Source organism: Leptidea sinapis, chromosome 10 (genome assembly GCF_905404315.1).
Source record: "Leptidea sinapis chromosome 10, ilLepSina1.1, whole genome shotgun sequence".
Lineage (NCBI taxonomy): Eukaryota > Metazoa > Arthropoda > Insecta > Lepidoptera > Pieridae > Leptidea > Leptidea sinapis.
In genome coordinates, this window is record NC_066274.1 from 2,390,318 (window position 1) to 2,409,829 (window position 19,512).

The 19,512-nt window shown below is 33.6% G+C and overlaps 1 protein-coding gene and 2 long non-coding RNA genes across 3 annotated transcripts; all 3 read right to left on the reverse strand.

Moving 5' to 3' along the window:
• Nucleotides 1-1,214: 1,214 nt before the first annotated feature.
• On the reverse strand, nt 1,215-2,592 carry LOC126966566 (uncharacterized). The gene is made up of 3 exons (XR_007729756.1): nt 2,361-2,592; nt 2,121-2,282; nt 1,215-1,621 (listed from the first exon to the last, which is right to left on the reverse strand). It is a non-coding gene; the product is annotated as an uncharacterized LOC126966566 (long non-coding RNA).
• A 1,406-nt stretch (nt 2,593-3,998) lies between these two features.
• Nucleotides 3,999-5,627, reverse strand: LOC126966544 (uncharacterized). Its single transcript, XM_050810678.1, has 3 exons — nt 5,376-5,627; nt 4,848-5,000; nt 3,999-4,568 (listed from the first exon to the last, which is right to left on the reverse strand). Exons 1-3 carry the CDS (start codon nt 5,610-5,612, stop codon nt 4,221-4,223), a joined length of 738 nt encoding a protein of 245 aa, XP_050666635.1. The 5' UTR covers nt 5,613-5,627; the 3' UTR covers nt 3,999-4,220.
• Nucleotides 5,628-17,891: 12,264 nt separating this feature from the next.
• On the reverse strand, nt 17,892-19,291 carry LOC126966559 (uncharacterized). Its single transcript, XR_007729747.1, has 3 exons — nt 19,026-19,291; nt 18,792-18,944; nt 17,892-18,262 (listed from the first exon to the last, which is right to left on the reverse strand). It is a non-coding gene; the product is annotated as an uncharacterized LOC126966559 (long non-coding RNA).
• Nucleotides 19,292-19,512: the final 221 nt, after the last annotated feature.

Here is a 19,512-nt window from a genome sequence, read left to right on the forward strand (position 1 = left end):
GATATTATAATAAATACCACTGGACTGGCGGTTGTCAAAGTGCTTTTGTGCCTGTTTGATATTCGCCATTTTTGGCGGTGATGGCCATGTAGCGAGAGTCATGCGGTACTAAAACTAGTGATGACAACCTCAGCAAACATCGATAGATGGTGGGAAACTATTTACAAAAAAAATGTGTACTTTATAAATTTGATTCTTTAAGTATAAATAACACGGAAAACAAACGAAATTAATTCAAAATGCAAAAATACTTAAGACTATTGTATGTTCCTTCGCAGCTTCAGACTATTATACGTCAAAATTAGTTCTCATGGCGCTCGCGGGTGGCGCTTCAAATAGGCACAAAAAATGCTGTCAAACATATGAAACAGCCTGTCCAATGGTATTTATACAGGTCAGTGAAAACATCACATAATATTATATACTTACTTAATAAAATCTATCATTTACGCAATCACATGTTCTGTCTGCACTCTTATTTCTAATGTTTTGATTTGGCAAGATGTTGGAATTTATTTTATAATATTTTTTTTTGTTGAGCCTTCAAACTTTAACAGTGCAAAATGGAACTCAAAATATTTAATATTACTTGTGTTTGTTTGCTGTAAGTCATCGTAAGCGTTCACAAATTCGCGGGCAGAATATATATATCATATATAGCTTATCCATCAGCCAGTCGTGATCTGAATACACACCAATTTTCATTAACATCATGCAAGCCGTTCTTGAGTTATAAACTCGGACTTTTTGTAAAGGATATACAAACTGACTGAGTAAAAATTTTAAAAATCTTATAGATGCCTCAGAGTTACCTACATTTATGCTTTTGATCCTCTAATAAAGATCCTAAAACAGTTAGCTTATTGCCAACATTAAAGCACCCTATGCCCTAATAACCATTACATCATCCAAATGAGTGCTGTAATGATGTTCAGTACAACATTATATCTTCCGTTTTCATTATAACATTCCTTTGGATGATATTATGGTTACTAGAACTGGCTTATTTAATATTAGCAGTAACCTAACTGTTTAAAAAAATATAGAGGATTATTTATTTGGATATGAGGACATATTATGGGTGTAGATAAAGTCTTGTATGCAGCTGATGATAATTAGGTATTAAAAGACTCATGTGATACTATTATTACCAACATTCGTGTTTTAATACCCCTTACACAACAGTTGCATAAGTAACTATAAAAATATTCACAAAAATGTAGTAGGTTTATACTTAGGACTTATATTATAGTAGTCTAGATTATAAATGAATGAATGAATCCGGTGTCAACTTCTTCATCCTAGCGTTAAAAATAACATCCGATATAAGTTTTTCGGCGATAAATCTTTGAAATTCCTCTACTTCATTGAGTTGTAACGCAATTGTTTGGCCAAACGTTTTGATTTCGAGAGGTACTCTTTTCCACGCTGCATTCCTGGTAGATGGTGCCGAAGTTGACGTTCGCTGCCGCTGTTTGTCTGCTAAATAAATTGAGTTGACTGATGAGGACTTTCGCCTTTTTATTTCAGGTTCACCAGAATGATCAGGTTCAAAATATTCATTAGTTTCTAAATGTTCTTCAGGCTCAATATTATGATCATCATTGTCAACTAACAGTACCTGAAAAAAACGGTGAACACAGTTTAGACGAGACCAAAAAATTGTCAATAAGACTAGCTGATCCAGCAACAGCATTTTGGGGTATAAAAAATAGATGACTACAGATTCTCAGACCTATCAAATATATCGTACATAAAATTTATCATAGGTACTACAGTAATAATTATATTCGATTGGCGTCTTGCAACCCTATTGCAGATCTGTGAAACTGAATAATATAAAAATCGTGATACAAAAATAGGTGTAGTGCGTAGAGAGGTAAAAATTTTAATTTTTTTATTATCTAATTACACTATGATATTAATAAATACTTTAGCGATATAACTTTTAAATTAGCAATTTTAAATATATTAACTCGTTTAACAATAATTAGTCTAGATTCTAGAACGTTTTTCATTTAGTTCTACAAGAGTTCGAATTCCCTAAAATAATTGAAAAATAGCATAATAATAACTTGCAAACGCCTCAATTAACCCGCCGTAATAATAACCATACTTACTTCATATATCTCGCTCTGTTTCTCTTCGTTGTTATCGCTTGAGTAAGAGCAGGCCGGGGTATAAATAAAGTCTTGCTCTTTGTCCTTGTAAAGAAACGACAACGTATCATAGTACCAAAGAGTAGGTTTATACGTCTCTCCTTTGGCTTTTGCAGCTAAAACCTTGGAAACAAAATGAATTAAATGAATCAGACTGTTAGTGTACGTATCGATTAGTGACACAGTATCATTAAAAAATACCTTTTTAAGTTCTCTATAACAATTAGTTCGTAAGTTCTCGATTTTCTTTTTCATATTCGCAATCGTGGCGCCTTTGTATATTTTAGCGTATTTTTGATGTAATTCCTTTAAAGCTTTCAAACGATGCTCCTTATTGCTGTACGACAGGTCTTGTTTATCCCATAAACAAGGTTTTTCTTGGTACATTTTGAAAAACTCCATTAAAAATTCCTTGCTCATGTTGATTCGGCAACGTCGCGTTGCTAACTGACTATGATACCATCTGCCTTATAGTGGCCGATTTAGCGTGCGGATGCTCGGTTTGTGTCCTCTTCTAACTTAGTGTATATGAAAGAGAAAAAGGATATCGCGCCGGCGTGAACGGTGTACTGTCCTACTCTAACTCCCTAAAATTGTAATCGAAGTGGCATGGCTAAATGTAAAAAGTATTTAAGGTGTAGATTAATATTATTTCGATTTAGGACGCTACTGCCTTTGCCTGGAAGTTTCGGATTATGATATGTCGGAATAAATACACACTGCACATGCTTGAATAAAATTGATGATAATATGTTGTTTGGTCGAATTTTAAAAAAGGGGTACCTTTTTAATAAGTGGATTATTATCGGTTGTGATAAAAGGTACGTACCTACATGGAAATACAATTAAAACACATATTTTCAATATAATTTTATTATGTATATATTATGTGTTATGAACTAATAGATAATTTCATATCAGAAATATAGTCTAATTTAGTGCATATTTATTATAGACTATATATATTTTAAGATGCGCACAAGTAATATTTCTAAACATGTAAATGGTTTTCTATTATCTATACTAATAATATTATAAAGCTGCAGTGTTTGTTTGTTTGTTTGAACGCGCTAATCTCTGGTACTACTGGTCCGATTTGAATGATTCTTTCAGTGTTGGGTAGCCCATTTATCGAGGAAGGCTACAGGCTATGTTTTTTTTTTCAAAATTAGGGATCCGTAATAAAATTGCAACTATCGCGTGAATTATACTTTATATGGCAAAACAACGTTTGCCGGGTCAGCTAGTTTAAGAATATAGTTGTATATCTACCTATAATTATAGTTTTAAAGTTTATCTTCCAAATAATATAAAAATAAAATATATCTTTGACTGTGATATTTCCTTTATATGTAATAGCTCTTAACAAGTTTTAGTTGAGTAACCAAGATATAAGTTTTATTATAATTATTCATTGACGACCTGTATAGCCGAGTGGTTAGCGAAAGCTAGAGGTTCCGGGTTCGAATCCCGGTAGGTGCAAGCATTTATATGATGAATATGGATGTTTTTTTCCGAGTCATAGATGTTTATATGTATTTTTAAGTAGGTATATCGTATTAAATATATCGTTGTCTTGCAACCCATAACACAGGCTATATGACTAATTTGGGGCAAGATAATTTGTGTAAAAAGTGTGTAATATTATTATTATTAAGGGCATATATTTAATATTATTCTGTTTATGTTTATTATTTCGCAATAATAATATGTGGCTTGTATGAAGTATTATACTTAATACTAAAAAAAATATTGTAAAGGCCATACGGATAAAATAAATTTCCTCGATTGATTGACCTTTATAAACAACATAATGGTAGGTATAATAAAAAAAAGATCCATATTCCATGTGAAAGTTTATTGAATTTATACTAGCATTAATCTTAAAGTAGGTATATACTCTATAATTGGAATCATCAACATCATGGCTGCATTAATTATAAGTTTATAAAGCCTATTAAAGTGGTTTTACATTTTTAACAATGACTATTATTTTTAATGCGTAAGTAAGCACTCAACCGTTCTTAATAACTCGAAAGGCTTAGCGCCAACAGAGGTTATTTATAAATTTATTAATGATTCCGGTGTTAACTTTTTTATTCTAGCCTTAAAAACAATATCTGATATAAGTTTTTCGGCGACGAATCTTTGATATTCGTCTACTTCGTTGAGCTGAAACGCTACTGTGTTGCCAAAAGCATTAATTTCTGGATGAACTCTCTTCGTCGCTGTGGCCCTGGTAGATATTGCTGACGTTGAAGCATGGAAGCGCTGCTCGTCGTCATTACTATTGCTGCTATCTGCTAAATGAAGAAAGCTTGATGACTTTCGCCTTTTTAATTCAGGTTCAAAATATTCATGATCCAAATGTTCTTCGGGTTCACTATATTCATCATTATCAAAAAAAACCTGGGAAAAAAATATAATATGTACTCAGACAAGAAAGTTTTACAAAAGAGAATTACTGACACGTGTCAAAATATCGTATAACATTCCTTTGAACCCACGAACCCTAAAATTAATAATTATTTACACTGTAAGATTTGTTCTTCATATCTAAAGAGAATCAGCCATTTTTTTTAATTTACATTTAAATTATATGATATTAAATGATTTTAAATAAATAGATTAATAATAAAATGAATATATTATAATTATTTGTTTATATACCTCAATATTATGACATACCTCGCTCTGTTTGTCGTCGTCATGACTGCTTGATTCGGTCGAGCTGGTAGGATGATCGATATCTAGTTTGTAATCCTTATAAATAGCAGCCAAAATATCATAGTACCACAGTGTTGGCTTATAAGACTCTCCTCTCGCTTTTGCTGCTAAGACCTGAAAAACAAAAATAAATTATCTTGACTTTTTTTTATGACAATAAGGGACGAGACGAGCAGGACGCTCAGGATTCTTGAAAAACCCAAATATTCTGAGCGGCACTACAATTACGCTCGTCACCTTGAGACATAAGATGTCATGTCACATTTTCTCAGTAATTTCGCTAGCTACGGCGACCTTCAGACCGAAACACAGTAACGTTTACACATTAATGCTGCACGAATCACGGCAGAAATAGGCGCCGTTGTGGTACCCATAATCTAGCCGGTTTCCTGTGCAAAGGAGCCTCCCACTGGTAAAATACACAACGTATAATAAACAATACATAAAGTATATTATAATATTTACATAATTTAGTCATTACATAAATACCTTTTTAACTTCTTTATGACAAATAGTTCGACTGTTGTTAATTCTCTTTTTCATGTCTGCAATCGTAGCGTCCTTGAAAATTTCTACATATTTTTCATGTAATTCCTTTAAGGCATTTGTCCGATGCAAGTCGTTGTAGTAAGAAAGGTCCCGTCTATCCCATAGACAAGTTTTATCTATGTATATTTTCAGAAATTCTCTTAAAAGTTTCTTTTCTCGGGAACTTTGGACGTACATGTTGATCCGGCAACGTCGCTTCGGTAACTGATTATAATAATATCTGCTGTGTTGGGGCCGACTTAGCGTGCGGCCGCTCGACTTTTATCCTTTTCTAACCAAATGCATTGGAAAGAGACGAAGCTCTACTTGTTTTCCACGTACAACCAAGTGGATGTAGAATAGGCTTCTTGTGCGTTGTTTCGGGGACGATACGACATGGGTATCACCAGACACCTTCAAAAATAACGCGTACAATTTTCTAAACGGCCGGCAATGCTCCTGTGGTTCCTCTGGTGTTGCAAGACAATGTAGGCAGCGTGAATCACTTAACATCAGGTGACCCGTACGCTCGTTTGCCTTCCACTTCGATAAAAAAAAAACTAAATACCTGCTTAGTGTGTGATATAATACGTCGGAAAACTGTTGTACCTACATTTTATTTTGCCAAATCACATGTTGTAAATAAAATATCATAAATTGACCACGGAATATTTAGTTTAAGCCTTAACGTTCGGTATTTATTAATTACTCCAAATAATTTAATTTTTATTTCAAAGACGCAGAAAAGAAAATTACAGTTATCTTAATTTTTTTATTCATCAATTATTATTAATTAAAATTAATTTAAATCTTTAAATAAGACACAATACGGTCTGTTCACCCGTCCTCGGCCTAAAGACTAACATAATATATTTTAGGAATATAATAACTAACTAAACAAACGGAGATTTAATAGCATCCGTGCCATAATCTTAATTTATATAAATCCAATGTCCTGATGTTTGTTTCCAGAAAACTCCTAAATTAATTAACGAATTTTAATGGGGACTACACTTCATGGAGTGCAGTTTAGTCCAACTTGAGGGATAGGATAGTTTTTATTCGATTTGGGACCCATAATTATTTTTATTCCCAATATTCGTTTTGCATGGACATGTCCAGTACCCGATATGGTACCTACCCGTACATAAACATTTTTCCTCAAAGTATTCATTAATAGACATACTGTTTATTTTCAAAGAGATTTTTTAAAGAGCTTATGACTTTATTAACACTTGTTTAAGCTTTTAAGTATTCTGGTAACATATTATAAATTATTACTGACTTTGGGTAAGCACCTGTATTGTGTAATGTACTGTAAATAAATTTTCTAACATTTCATTCTAACAGCTAATGCGGTAGAAAATGCAGAGAGAACCCACATCTCTACGTAACACCCAAAGATTCGAGCTGATCGGAGATGACTTGATCGTCGATGATTCGAGCCGCTCTCCGATGTATGCGGTCAAATGGAAGAAGCTGGTACGGAGCGCCGACCCAGAGGTGAGAACAGTACTCCATGTGAGGCCGAATTTCCTCATTTCATTGAAATAAAAAACAATACCATATTTTTCAGAAATACGGTTCATCTTATTGGGTGGAATACCTACTCCTCACTACGTGATACGTCATACTCCGACCAGTTTGGTGACTGGTCGCTGGTGGGTCATAAGCTCCGAATTAAACCCCCATTTACCTTTATTAATCTAAGTAGAGCCACAGTAAAACTACTAAGAGAATATTGTGATAACATAATTTGATATATAATAATCTATCTATCTATATATATAAAAATGAATTGCTGTTCGTTAGTCTCGCTAAAATTCGAGAACGGCTGGACCGATTTGGCAAATTTTGGTTTTGAATTATTTGTGGAAGTCGAGAGAAGGTTTAAAAGGTTGAATAAATATGAAAATACTCGAAATTAAATAAAAATAACAATTTTGACTTTCCTTTGATGTGTCCCCCGTCGTTCAGAAATCAAATAAAATAATAGTTTAAAATGAATAACTAATTAGAATTTTTAAATATATCTAACTTTCTAAGGAGGTAAAAAATAAACTTCCTTAAAACTCCGTAATAACACTTAAATTCCTTTTGTTTGTTTTAAGTTTATTTTATACAAAAGTTTAGGTCTTTTATTTATCGATTGAGGCAGTAGGAAGTCTGCCGGGTCTGCTAGTTAAGTATATATTTATAATCGTAATATATTTTATCATAAATAAATATTCTAAATGTAGGTAAACTTAATTTGGATATGTGTTGCTCTTTCAGCAAAATCTTCTGAAAATTTTTTATTACAATTTTGAATACACAGTTTATGACCTGCGTTAGACGTATGTAGTCTACTTTTTCTTTCTTTCTGCTGTTGCTTTTCGTTGAACTTGCCAATCATGAAAAACATCTTACGTAGGTTCACTTTTAATAGATTGATTCAATTTAGGGCGCTGAAATTGATAAAGTAGTTAACTACTGTTGTTCCTAAAATATGCATAAATAATGTTGCCAACATTGGTATAGTTGTAAGGTTATTAACGGCCGTTTTCAATAACCTATCTATCCTTGGTTTAACTAACTAGAGGTAGAAAAATCTGTCATTTAAGTTTACTTACATTTCAATAACCTATTGACGGTGATAGCAATATATCCGTAACTAGAGATACGTTATTGAAAACAGCCGTTAGTGAATAAGCCGACAGTTTTGCGCACAAAAACGTTTTAGATAGTTTACTACCAGGGCGTCATATTGTGTGAGTGGCAGTTTAGAGAATAAAAACAAAACCACTCAATTAATCGGGAGAATGTTTGTATGTTACACTTAAATATTTATTATTTCATGATTTAGTGACCATAAAACCAGCATACAGAATGCAGGAAATTGATACGCACCGGTGTCTTAACACCCCACAATAAAAATGGCCCAATCGGAACTGAAAGACTAACTAACTATGAGCATACTTTATATAGATCTTCTACTCTATCTAGGCTGTTGGATCTTAATACAATAATATTGCCTAAGGTCTACCTTATGTACTATTGCCTAAGGTTTACCTTACTTAGTACTCTAGTACTTTCCATCAAGCTTCAGTGCTTGCATGCATCCCCATACGGCGGAAGTAATAAAAAGTACACAATTTATATATTTTTTAATTTGAAAAGTCGTATTGATGAATGATGAAAAAAGATGGCCATCTCGCAACGATTCCAATTGTGACCATTATAGTATTTTAAGTATTTATATTATATTATACCAATTAGTCCAAAGGAGACGAGTCAATAAGTCTTGGGCCAAGATGTGAAAAGATGGAATTAGAGTCAATGAATGAATATAAATTAACGAAGTATCACTGGAAATTTGAGGAATATTGGTAATCTGAAAGCAGAGATATAGGAGGTTTCGTAAAAGTGAGGTTATGCAATATATTGGCAACAATTTATACTAAACAGTTGATTTTTCAAGTGCGATCGTTATTTTATTTTAAAACACAGGTTATAACTATATTAATGGTATTATATGGAGTGGGAGGACATAAGAAAACTCACAAATTGGTGGCAGGGGAGATGATGTTGTCCTTAGTAAATAAAATAAATAAAAATAAAATTCATTTAATTCAGACCATTATAAATCCATATATTGTTAGTAGAGTAGTACTTAAAACTATGTTAGTAAAATTAAAAATTAGCAAAATTATTAAAACATTTGAACATTATTTGATTTAAATTAATTCATAAATCTGCGTTGTTTTGAGGCACCAGGTACATGAGTGTGTATATGAACCCAGTGTCTCAGAACATCACATTCGGGATTATTACCTGTAACCATCAGGATATTGCTAGTACTCGCACGAATCCTTCGCATCAGTGAGGCTGTCCGTTTGCGGATGATACATGTGTGCATCCGCAAACATACCCGATACGCTACAGTACCGCGGGATTGTTTATTGTTGGATATATATTCTTAATTGTTGGATATTGTTAAGTCATCTTAAAATAAAATTATTAGAATATTATCTAAGAATTGTGGCAGTAATAATTAGTAATAAGTAATAATTAATAATTAATACACAAAAAAAAAACTTGAAAAAGAAATTTTATGAACGCTTCGTGGTTTTCGTGGGAATAAGCCTTATTTTTATACTAAGAAATAGAAAATTATGACGGTGTTATAAAATCATTATAAATTTTATAAATTTATTTAATCATAAATATATGCACAGTTGGTACTTAAATTTTACATCTCGCCAAACTGTTGCAACAGTTTGTTGGCGAGTTTACGCTCTTAGACAATATTATACTATTGTGCATCTATAATAAATTATACCTTAATTGTTCGTTATATTATACACTATTACTAATACACATATAACATTACTTAGTTATCAATTCATAATATTCCTAAAAACATATTAATTTTCTTACCTGTATACATATAACTAAACTATACTGCTTTAAATATTAACTTATTACATTATCTCAACTTATTACAGAAATCCCCGTCTCCTCTTGTGAAATTGAATTTCCAAAATTTTACATTGTAGGAAATCAAATAAAAAATTTCAAATTGTATGTTGTATTTGTATTCGGTAGCATAAAAATATCATTTTATATATTCACACACATTGTTAGACGCAAATTTCAAAGTATCAAATTTTTACGCCTTTGTGTCGCATCCTATTTAGTGCGACTCTTAAGCTAGTTATATAGAAATAAATGATTCTGGTTTCAACTTTCTTATCCTAGCATTATAAATAATATTCGATATGAGTTTTTCGGCAATGAATCTTTGATGTTTATCTACTACGTTAAGTTGTTCTGCGATGGCGTAGCTAAATGCTTTTATTTCGGGAGGGCCTTTTTTCGGCACTGGGGTTCTGTTAGATGTGATTGAAGAGTCATCATCATCACTATTGCTGCAATGTGCTAAAATAATCACGTTTTGGTTTTTGGATGACTTTCGCCTTTTCATTTCAGGTTCTAAATGTTCTTCTGTTCCTAATTGTTCCTCAGGTTCTGAATGTTCTTCAAGTTTTAAATGTTTTACAGTTCCTAAATGTTCATCATTATCTGTTTCTACTATATCCAGCGACGAAGTTGTTTCAGCGGGTGCAGTTGGTAGAAATAGCGTGGGAACAGCATTCTTTTTAAGGTTTTTCGAACCATACATGCATTTCAGAAAGTGCTTGCTGCATACATATATATGTTCAAGATTTCTATTGAATAATTCGGGTCTTTTACAGGCTTCTATCCAGAATCCGAGTCTGGAAAAAAGGGATGAATTTAATAACAAGTAGTAATATAGTAATATTTATCAATTTTTTACATAATACACTGGCCTTCAAAAGTATGTATCATACTTTTAAAATTGGGATAACGTTTTAAGTTCACAAAATATACTTTCGAAATAAAAAGGACTCCAAAGAGAATTTAATTTTGTACATAAAAACTTTATAGTCGGTAACCTTCTTTTAAGAATTGGCTGAAATAAAACTTCAAAAACATAACCATTCCTTTTTCAAAGTGGACGTTTCCGAATTACAATTTTACAATTCACATGTTTCTTTCTGTTTTAAATTTGTACCAGTGCCCGAGAAGATCGTTATATTATTTCCACTGTGTTAAGAAATCGCCACCAAAATGCAGTTGAAGTCCAGCAACAGCTACTTCAGACCCGGAGGGACTACATTAGTGACAGTACAGTGAGAAGAAGACTTGCTGAAGCAAATTTGAAACCCCGAAGACCAGCGAGTGGCCCAAAACTCGAGAGACAGCATCGAGTAGCGAGACTGCGATACGCCCGTGAACACATGCAGTGGGATGAAGAAGAATGATCAAGAATTTTGTTTGCAGGTGAGTCTCGATTCTCCCTTTACACTTCTGATGGAAGGCGAAGTGTTTACAGGCGACCTGGTGAGCGATACCTTCAAGCCTGCATCTCAGAAAGAGTCCAATACGGTGGAGGCAGTGTACATGTATGGGCTGGCATATCTTCAGAAGGTCGCACAGAGCTAGTAGCCATAGAAAATGGCACCCTCACTGGGCAAAGATATGCTCAAGAGATTCTCAATGAGTATGCAGGGCCGTATTTAGCAAATATGGGTGATGGATCGATGCTGATGCATGATAATGCCCGGCCACACACGGCTTATATCGTACAAGAGTATATACAGGAGGTCGGTATCAGCGTGATGGCTTGGCCATCAAGAAGTCCTGATCTCAACCCGATTGAACACGCCTGGGATGAGCTTGGAAGGCTAGTCAGAAATCGCAGACCACCACCTACTACCCTCAGGGCACTAAAGCAGGCCCTCCTAACTCCTCCACTAAATCCTAGTGTTCAGTATGCCAAACCGGCTCGAAGCTGTAATCAGAGCTCGAGGAGGCAATACCAGTTATTAAAAATTAAATAACATGTAATACATTTTAGTTGAATTTTTTTACACTAAACTGAAAATGTCTATTTTCATTGTTTTATCTTTTTTAAGTTAAAAATGTTACTAATGTATAATTTTAGTTTCTAAGAATTAAAGGCTATAAAATTTGCAACAAAACGTTTTTAATCTTAAATGTCTACCTTCTATAGTTAAGAAAAAAAATAATTTGAAAAGTGTGATACTTACTTTTGCAGGCCAGTGTATTATGATGATCATAGATAGAAATAAGAAAAAGTTCGGGACTCGAGCCCGCTATATAGCAAAATTGAAAGATCGTGAAGATCTTTGTGGGAAACCTTTGTCCAGCAGTGGACGTCTTCCGGCTAATGATGATGATCACGAAATATTCGGGATAGCATAAAATCTCTCTCTAATTCTTACTGTGTACAGAAATACATTATCACACCCATTTTCAATACAAATTTTGAGGGATATAGTAAAAAAACAAGTAAAGAATTAAATATGTTTTATGTTTTATGTTTATTTCAACATTCTTTCAGAGAATTTCGCTTCTTTTTGAATAGACTTATTATTACAACGACAAGGAAGCAACAGGATCGCACGCGTATACAGCCTATTCGATTATTGTCAAAATAAATACAACTAGCTGCCCCGACAGACGTTGTTCTGTAGATAGTTAAAAAAAATACTGTTTTAAAGGAAATTGTCAATAATATTTCAAAACATCGAGAATTATTTCGTAAAAATATCCCTGTTGTTATAATGAAATTGTTTCACAGCGGAACTGTCAAACCGTGCGTCACTAAATTCTCTCATAGAAAATATGTCCATACAAAACAAATATTGAAAATAAAAATAATTATGGGTCCCAAATCGAAATAAAAACTATCCTATCTCTCAAGTTGGACTAAACTGCACACCATGAAGTAATCCCCATTAAAATCCGTTCATTAGTTTAGGAGTCCATTCAGGACAAACATTGTGACACGAGATTTATATATATTAAGAAGACAAACAAGCATTCAACATAATTGAGAATTCAATGTGGACTTATTTTTATACAATTTTATTTGATTTATGAAAACTTAATTATTACTTTACTTAATAACTTAATTGCTTAAAATATTTGTAATTTTCGAATCAGCCGCTCATAGCACTGGAACTTCTGAACTATATGTATATTATTATGGAAAACTTCAAAAAGAAATCCTAATTAAATTAAAATTTACATTACAATAATATAAAGTGGCAGTTTTTGACCAAAATTCAAATAATAAAAAAAAGCAAATTAAACACTGTGTGCATTTTGCTCCAACTTGAGAGATAGGATAGTTTTATTGCGATTCGTGACCAATAATATTTTTTAATTTAAATTTAATTTCTGTAACAATTTAAATAGAATGAATTTAAAGAAGAAGAAATTAGGAAAGATTGTAAATTTTGTTGTAAGTATAATATGCGAACAAAAAGGACAAATGGTCGAAAAACAATACAGAATGCAGACCACGTCTTAGATGGGAAGATGACATAAAAATGTAGCAGGTGCAACCTGGTCGAGAAAAGCGAGAGACCGCTCACTATGGAAAAGTTTGGGGGAGGCTCTATGTCGAAAGGCAAGACATCCAATAATTACCGGTGTAAATAGTAATTACCTACAAATGGAAAAAATATATAAATAGAATATATAGGTTAGCATAGATTAGTTAGGTAGTCATTGTAGATAATTATGGATTATTAAATAAAGGCTTTAATATTATTATAATATGCATTTGTTTAGATGAAGCGAAGTGCAACGGTTAACACCTAGTTTTATTAATATGTGGTGGTATACTTGTCTGTTAATTTTATGAACAATATAAGAAAGGCTAAATTTAAATAACTGTAGGTAACATAACAGAACATACCTTTCTTTGTCACGTGGAAATGAATGATAACTTAACTCCTTATGTTTTCTAGACGATGAAATACAATCCAACACGGCACAAGTCGTGTGAACCATATTGAATTCATACAATTATTGAAATTTACTACGCGAATACAAACGGCAGCCCTAAGTGCGTGTCCCCTGCTGACTGAGACAAGCACGGGCCGGCTTCCTCACCCCGCATGATTACCCTGCCCTGTCTAGACAACGTCTACCTTCCAACCGGTTACATACACCGGTTACATCTCGGGACTTGGCGTCGATGACGTCACATTGTTACGGTGTGCAAAACAAGCATCATTATCAAAAACGATAATTAATTGTATTTTTCTGGAAGTACTATTATAGCGACACAAACTACAGAACTATTATTGACTAAAAGCAAAACGTAACAATGAAAACTTCAAAAACAAAGCAGTGATAGCACGAAAATATCACGACGTACCTAACGGTAGTGAAACTGCAGACCGTACTGAATCAACAGGACGAGCGCGAGGGGGTGAAAGGGGGTACGGGAGGGGGCTTTACGTTCCAGCGAGGTTCAGAGATATTGTTGCCGTGTAATACCTCTGTATAAAAAATAGACTCACAGTCCGAAAATACGAATACAATTTTGATTTGTCAATGTATCCGTTAGTAATAGTTTAATATTTATTTATTTATTGGAACACCAATAACAAAACAACAATAGGTATACATGACATTTGCTCAAACAATATTAAGATTCTATATAGTCTAGTATATCTATTACTTAAAGGCATTCACATCATTTCATAATAGATATTTACAATAGGCAAAAACAAGTTAATAGTATTATTCGGTTCTAGGTCAACAAAAAATACACTATAAAATTTTGATTCCCTCAAGAGTGTCGAAATATAAGGTTTTTGCGACATATACGGCTGTACCTGATGTTAAGTAACCATGCGACACACATTGTCCTGCAACACCAGAGGAATCACAGGAGCGTAGCCGACCTTTTAGAAAAGTGGACGCGCCTTTTTGAAGGTACCCGTCTCGTATCGTCCTGAAAACACCGCAAAAGGAAGCTCATTGTACCACAGCTTGGATGTACGTGGAAGTAAGTTCCTTGAAAACCGCACTTTCGAGGAACGCCACACATCCAGATGGTGAGGATAATATTCTAATATATGTTCTGGCCACAAACAAATAAATTCTATAAAAAATAAAGTTTTAACAATGTTTCTTTTCCGAATTTATTTTTTTACTGGCTGACCCAGCCAACGTTGTATTGCCATCATAGTTAAATGCTGTAGTTAATCCACTAAGTATAGGTAACTAGAATAAAGTTCGTTTTTTACCTCCTGAGACACAAAGATTCTAAATAGTTATACATTTTTAACTATTCTTTCAATTTGGTTTTTGAACGACGGGGGCACATTAAAGGAAAATCAAAATCGTTGTTTTTATTTAATTCCGAGCATTTCATATTTATTCACCTTTTAAACCTTCTCTGAACTTCCACTATTAATTTAAGACAAAATTAGACAATTCGGTCCAGCCGTTCTCGAGTTTTAGCGAGACTAACGAACAGCAATTCTTATATATATAAATTTATGTAATAATTATTTCGAACCTAGTGTTTTTTGATATTGAGATTTATTGCTGGTTTTAAGTTTTGCGTTGATTGCCTTGTTTTTCGTATTAAATGCGAATAATTACGGCACATAAACTGACCGATCTAAATGCCACACAAGTTACTAGGGCTGTTACTGGCACACCTACGAATATGTGGCCCAATCACCACGAGTATCAGAATCTGTAATACACCGAGTTATCAAGAGGTATCAACAAACCGGACTCGAGGCAAGGAGAAGGACATAAACGAAACATTGTGACTAGAGATGACCGTTTTATCATTTACAGTGTGCTTAGAAACAGAACTTACTTCTTCTGAGGTAAGAACAAAGCTCCATGAAGTTCATGGCGTTACTGTAGATAAACACTAAAACTGTGAAAAGAAGACTGAAATCACCTGGAATAAACTAACACTTATCTGCAAGAGGCCACTTGCCACATGCCATATATATATTTACACACTTTTTACACTAATTATCTTGCCCCAAGTTAAGCATATACAGCCTGTGTACGACGACCTGTATAGCCGAGTGGTTAGCAATCCTACCTACTAAGCTAGAGGTCCCGAGTTCGAATCCCGGTAGATGCAAGCATTTACATGATGAATATGGATGTTTGTTTCCGAGTCATGGATGTTTAAATGTATTTATGTATGTTTATATGAATTTATGTATGTTTAAGTAAGTATATTGTATTAAATATATCATTGTCTTGTAACCCATAACACAGGCTATATATGCTTAACTTGGGGCAAGATAATTTGTGTAAAAAGTGTGTCACATGCCATCGAGTAGCTGAAGTTGATTTTGATAGGAATCATGAAAACTGGAACGTCAAGTTTAATTCACAGATGAGTCCAGATTTTGCGCTTGGGTTAGTTAAAGTACGGAGAGGTATTTGTAAGGGCGGATGAACGGAACTCTGCGTCATTGAGAATAGGACAACGGCGGCGCGACACATAACAGACATCTTGGAAAAAGTGTATATCATGTTGCCATTAGCCCTTTTAATAGGAGATGGTTTTATTTTGATGCATGTTAATGTACGCCCCCATACTTCGGCCACTGATGTTGAATACCTTCGAAATGTTGAACCGATTAATTATCGTCCTTTTTCAATAATACCAAGGCCTAGTAGAATTAAGATAAATTAAACGAAAACATACACACACTTCAAATCTTGAAGTAACTTCATGTCAAACACTTTGTTTCTTATGTTTAACTTCAGAGTAAATTTATCCTTATCCAGAATATCCTCAAAGTTTGGGTGGAGGAATTCCAGAAAAAACTTAGCACGTCTTATATTTATACATTGCGATTTGTTCCTGTTTCGCCCCGCAAAGTTTAGTCCCACATAAAAAATTCTTTTTTCGACCCAGATTTTATTCCTGTTTCGTCTCGAAATTAAGAATAATAATTAATATATAATTTTATTCTTGTTTTGCCCCACTTCTTGTTCTTTATTCGCCTCGGGTAGTAATTTACGTGTTTTACAGCATGTTTTGTACGATGCAAAATATTTTAAGAATTTTGTACAAAGATTTATCGTTCTACTTTTGAGACAACCTGAGATAGCTGTGCCGCAATCTGCAAGAACATAATATCCTGTAATAGGTTTATGAACTCCTTTCATGCCATCGTTTGGTCTAGGGTAATCGGTCTCGGGTCTCTTGCTCTTATATATATATCTCTATATCTATCTAGAATATTGTTGTAATTCACACTTTTTTTTTGGCTGTAATAAAATACCATTTTAAAAAGTGAAACGAAACAGGAATAAAAAACAACGTGGGACGAAACAGGAATATGGGACGAAAACCCGGGGCGAAACAGGAACAAATCTAAATTGCGTTACATGCAACTTAATGACTTAAATACTAAATTATCACATGCACCCTGAAAGGATTAGCAAAGGGGCAGACACTCAAACATTTAAATCCATACTTACCATTATTGTTGCCAATATACACAGACAAGATAATTAAAAAAAAAACAAAAACATCAGATAATTAACCTTGAATAAGCGTATTAAAGTAAAAAATACCTAAACCTTCTAGCTTAGATTATGGATTGGTCTCCGCTGCACTTCAACTAGATACCGCAGACAAGCGGACTCGCAAAGTGCAGCAACTTATACTACGCCGAAGTGGGTGTACTCGAGCCACTCTCGAACAATGTATGACGTTGACGTGCCACATGTTCTGTTAAACTTTGCTAATAATTGAAACTTAATGCTGGGTTGTGTAGTAAAACTTTGTAAAAACAGTAAGTACTACAAGAAATAAGAAAGACACTAGGATCACATATCATCAGTAAGTATTTTGTATTTTATTGTAAGTATTGTAGTATGTTGTTTTATTTCAATGTAAATTAGCACCAAGCGTATAATAATTGCCGGAATAAAAAAGCTATTGTTCTTAGGTAGTGCGGTATCTAGTTGGAACACAGCGAAGACCAATACTTAATCTAAGTATATATATTATAGAATTTATTAATTTCTAATCTATTACTGTTACAGTCTGATTTTGTACCAATAACACCATGGACATTAAAACAACCTAGATAGGTCGATGTTACTTAATTTATTACATTATACAAAAATATAACAAAATATATACGACATATTTATTATATATTAATGAACGAATCCGGTGCTAATTTCTTTACCCTAGCGTTAAAAACAACATCTGATATTAGTTTTTCTGCAATAAATCTTTGATATTCGTCTACTTCGTTGAGTTGTGCAGCCATTGTACGACCAAACGCCTTGATTTGGAGAGGAACTTCTTTTGGTTCTGCGGTCCTGGTAGATAATGCTGCGGTTGACTTACTCCGGCGCTGGTCGTCATCATTATTGCTGCAGTCTTCTAAACTGAAGCTGTTAGGTTCAATATATTCAGGTTCAGAATATTCAAGTTTCTCTATAAACATAATCTGGAAAAAGAATTGTAACTTACCAAGACAGCTATACACATAGTGACATTGACAGACGTGATACTAATCTAGTATAGACTTACGAACCATATACCCCAGATGGAAAAAAATCGTTGGGCTTAAACATGTTTTTGTTTAAACATTTAATTAGCTTTGTCTCTGTATATCCCTTTATATTTACTGATGTCTTCGATTAAGTCATAATAATGGAGACAGTAAAATAACGCTAAATAACATATTTATTTTAACATCAATCGTTCCTTTTAGTATAGCACTCTACAAAAAAACTAACCCCTGATTGGGCTATACTAAGAAATATTAACGGTACAGAAATTAATTATATTGTCTTGTCTTTCTATTTATGCCTTGACATTGAAACAAATATTGAATAAAAGATAATGTTGTATTATGTTTGTCAATCGAAGTCATGTTAACTATAAATATGTACTCTTATATTAACCGAACTTTATGTAAAAAATCAATTTGTACGAGTTATACATTAATATGCATAAAATACTGATATAGGTACCTCACTCTCATTATCGTCGCCATCATTGCTTGAGGTAGAACTGACCGAGTCCTCGGTATTATCTTGAATGCAATCCTTGTAAATAGGCGCCAATATATTAAAGTACCACAGTGTTGGCTTATATGTTTCTCCTCTAGCTTCCGCAGCTAAGACCTATAAAATATAAATAGATAAATGAGAATCACTGATAGCGCCAGCATCTATTAGTGACAACTAAGTGTCATCAAATTTTACCTTTTTAACTTCTTTACTACAACAAGTTCGCATGTTTTCAATTTTATTTTTCATCTGAGCAATTGTAGCGCCCTTGTTAATTTCCAAGTATTTTTCATGCAATTCCTTAATAGCCTGCAACCGACGATCTTGTCTTTTGTACCAAAGGTCCCGTTTATCCCAAAGACAAGTTTTATCTATGTACATTTTGAGGAATTCAGTATAGAGTTGTTTATTGCAAATGGACATGTTGACTCGGCAACGTCGCTTTGCTAACTGATTATTACACCATCAGCTGTACAGTGGCGAGTTGGTGCCGAGTTGGCGTGCGGTTGTTCGTGTTTTTCGTCCTTTTCTAACTCGATGCGAATGCAAGAGAGAAAGAATATTATACTGACGAAACTGGCCTGTACAGTTGAAACTGTTCTACCCCAGCGATTCTACTCTAACTCTCCAAAAATTATACTTGTCTATGGCGGGTTAACTTTTAAGAAAACTTATTTATAGG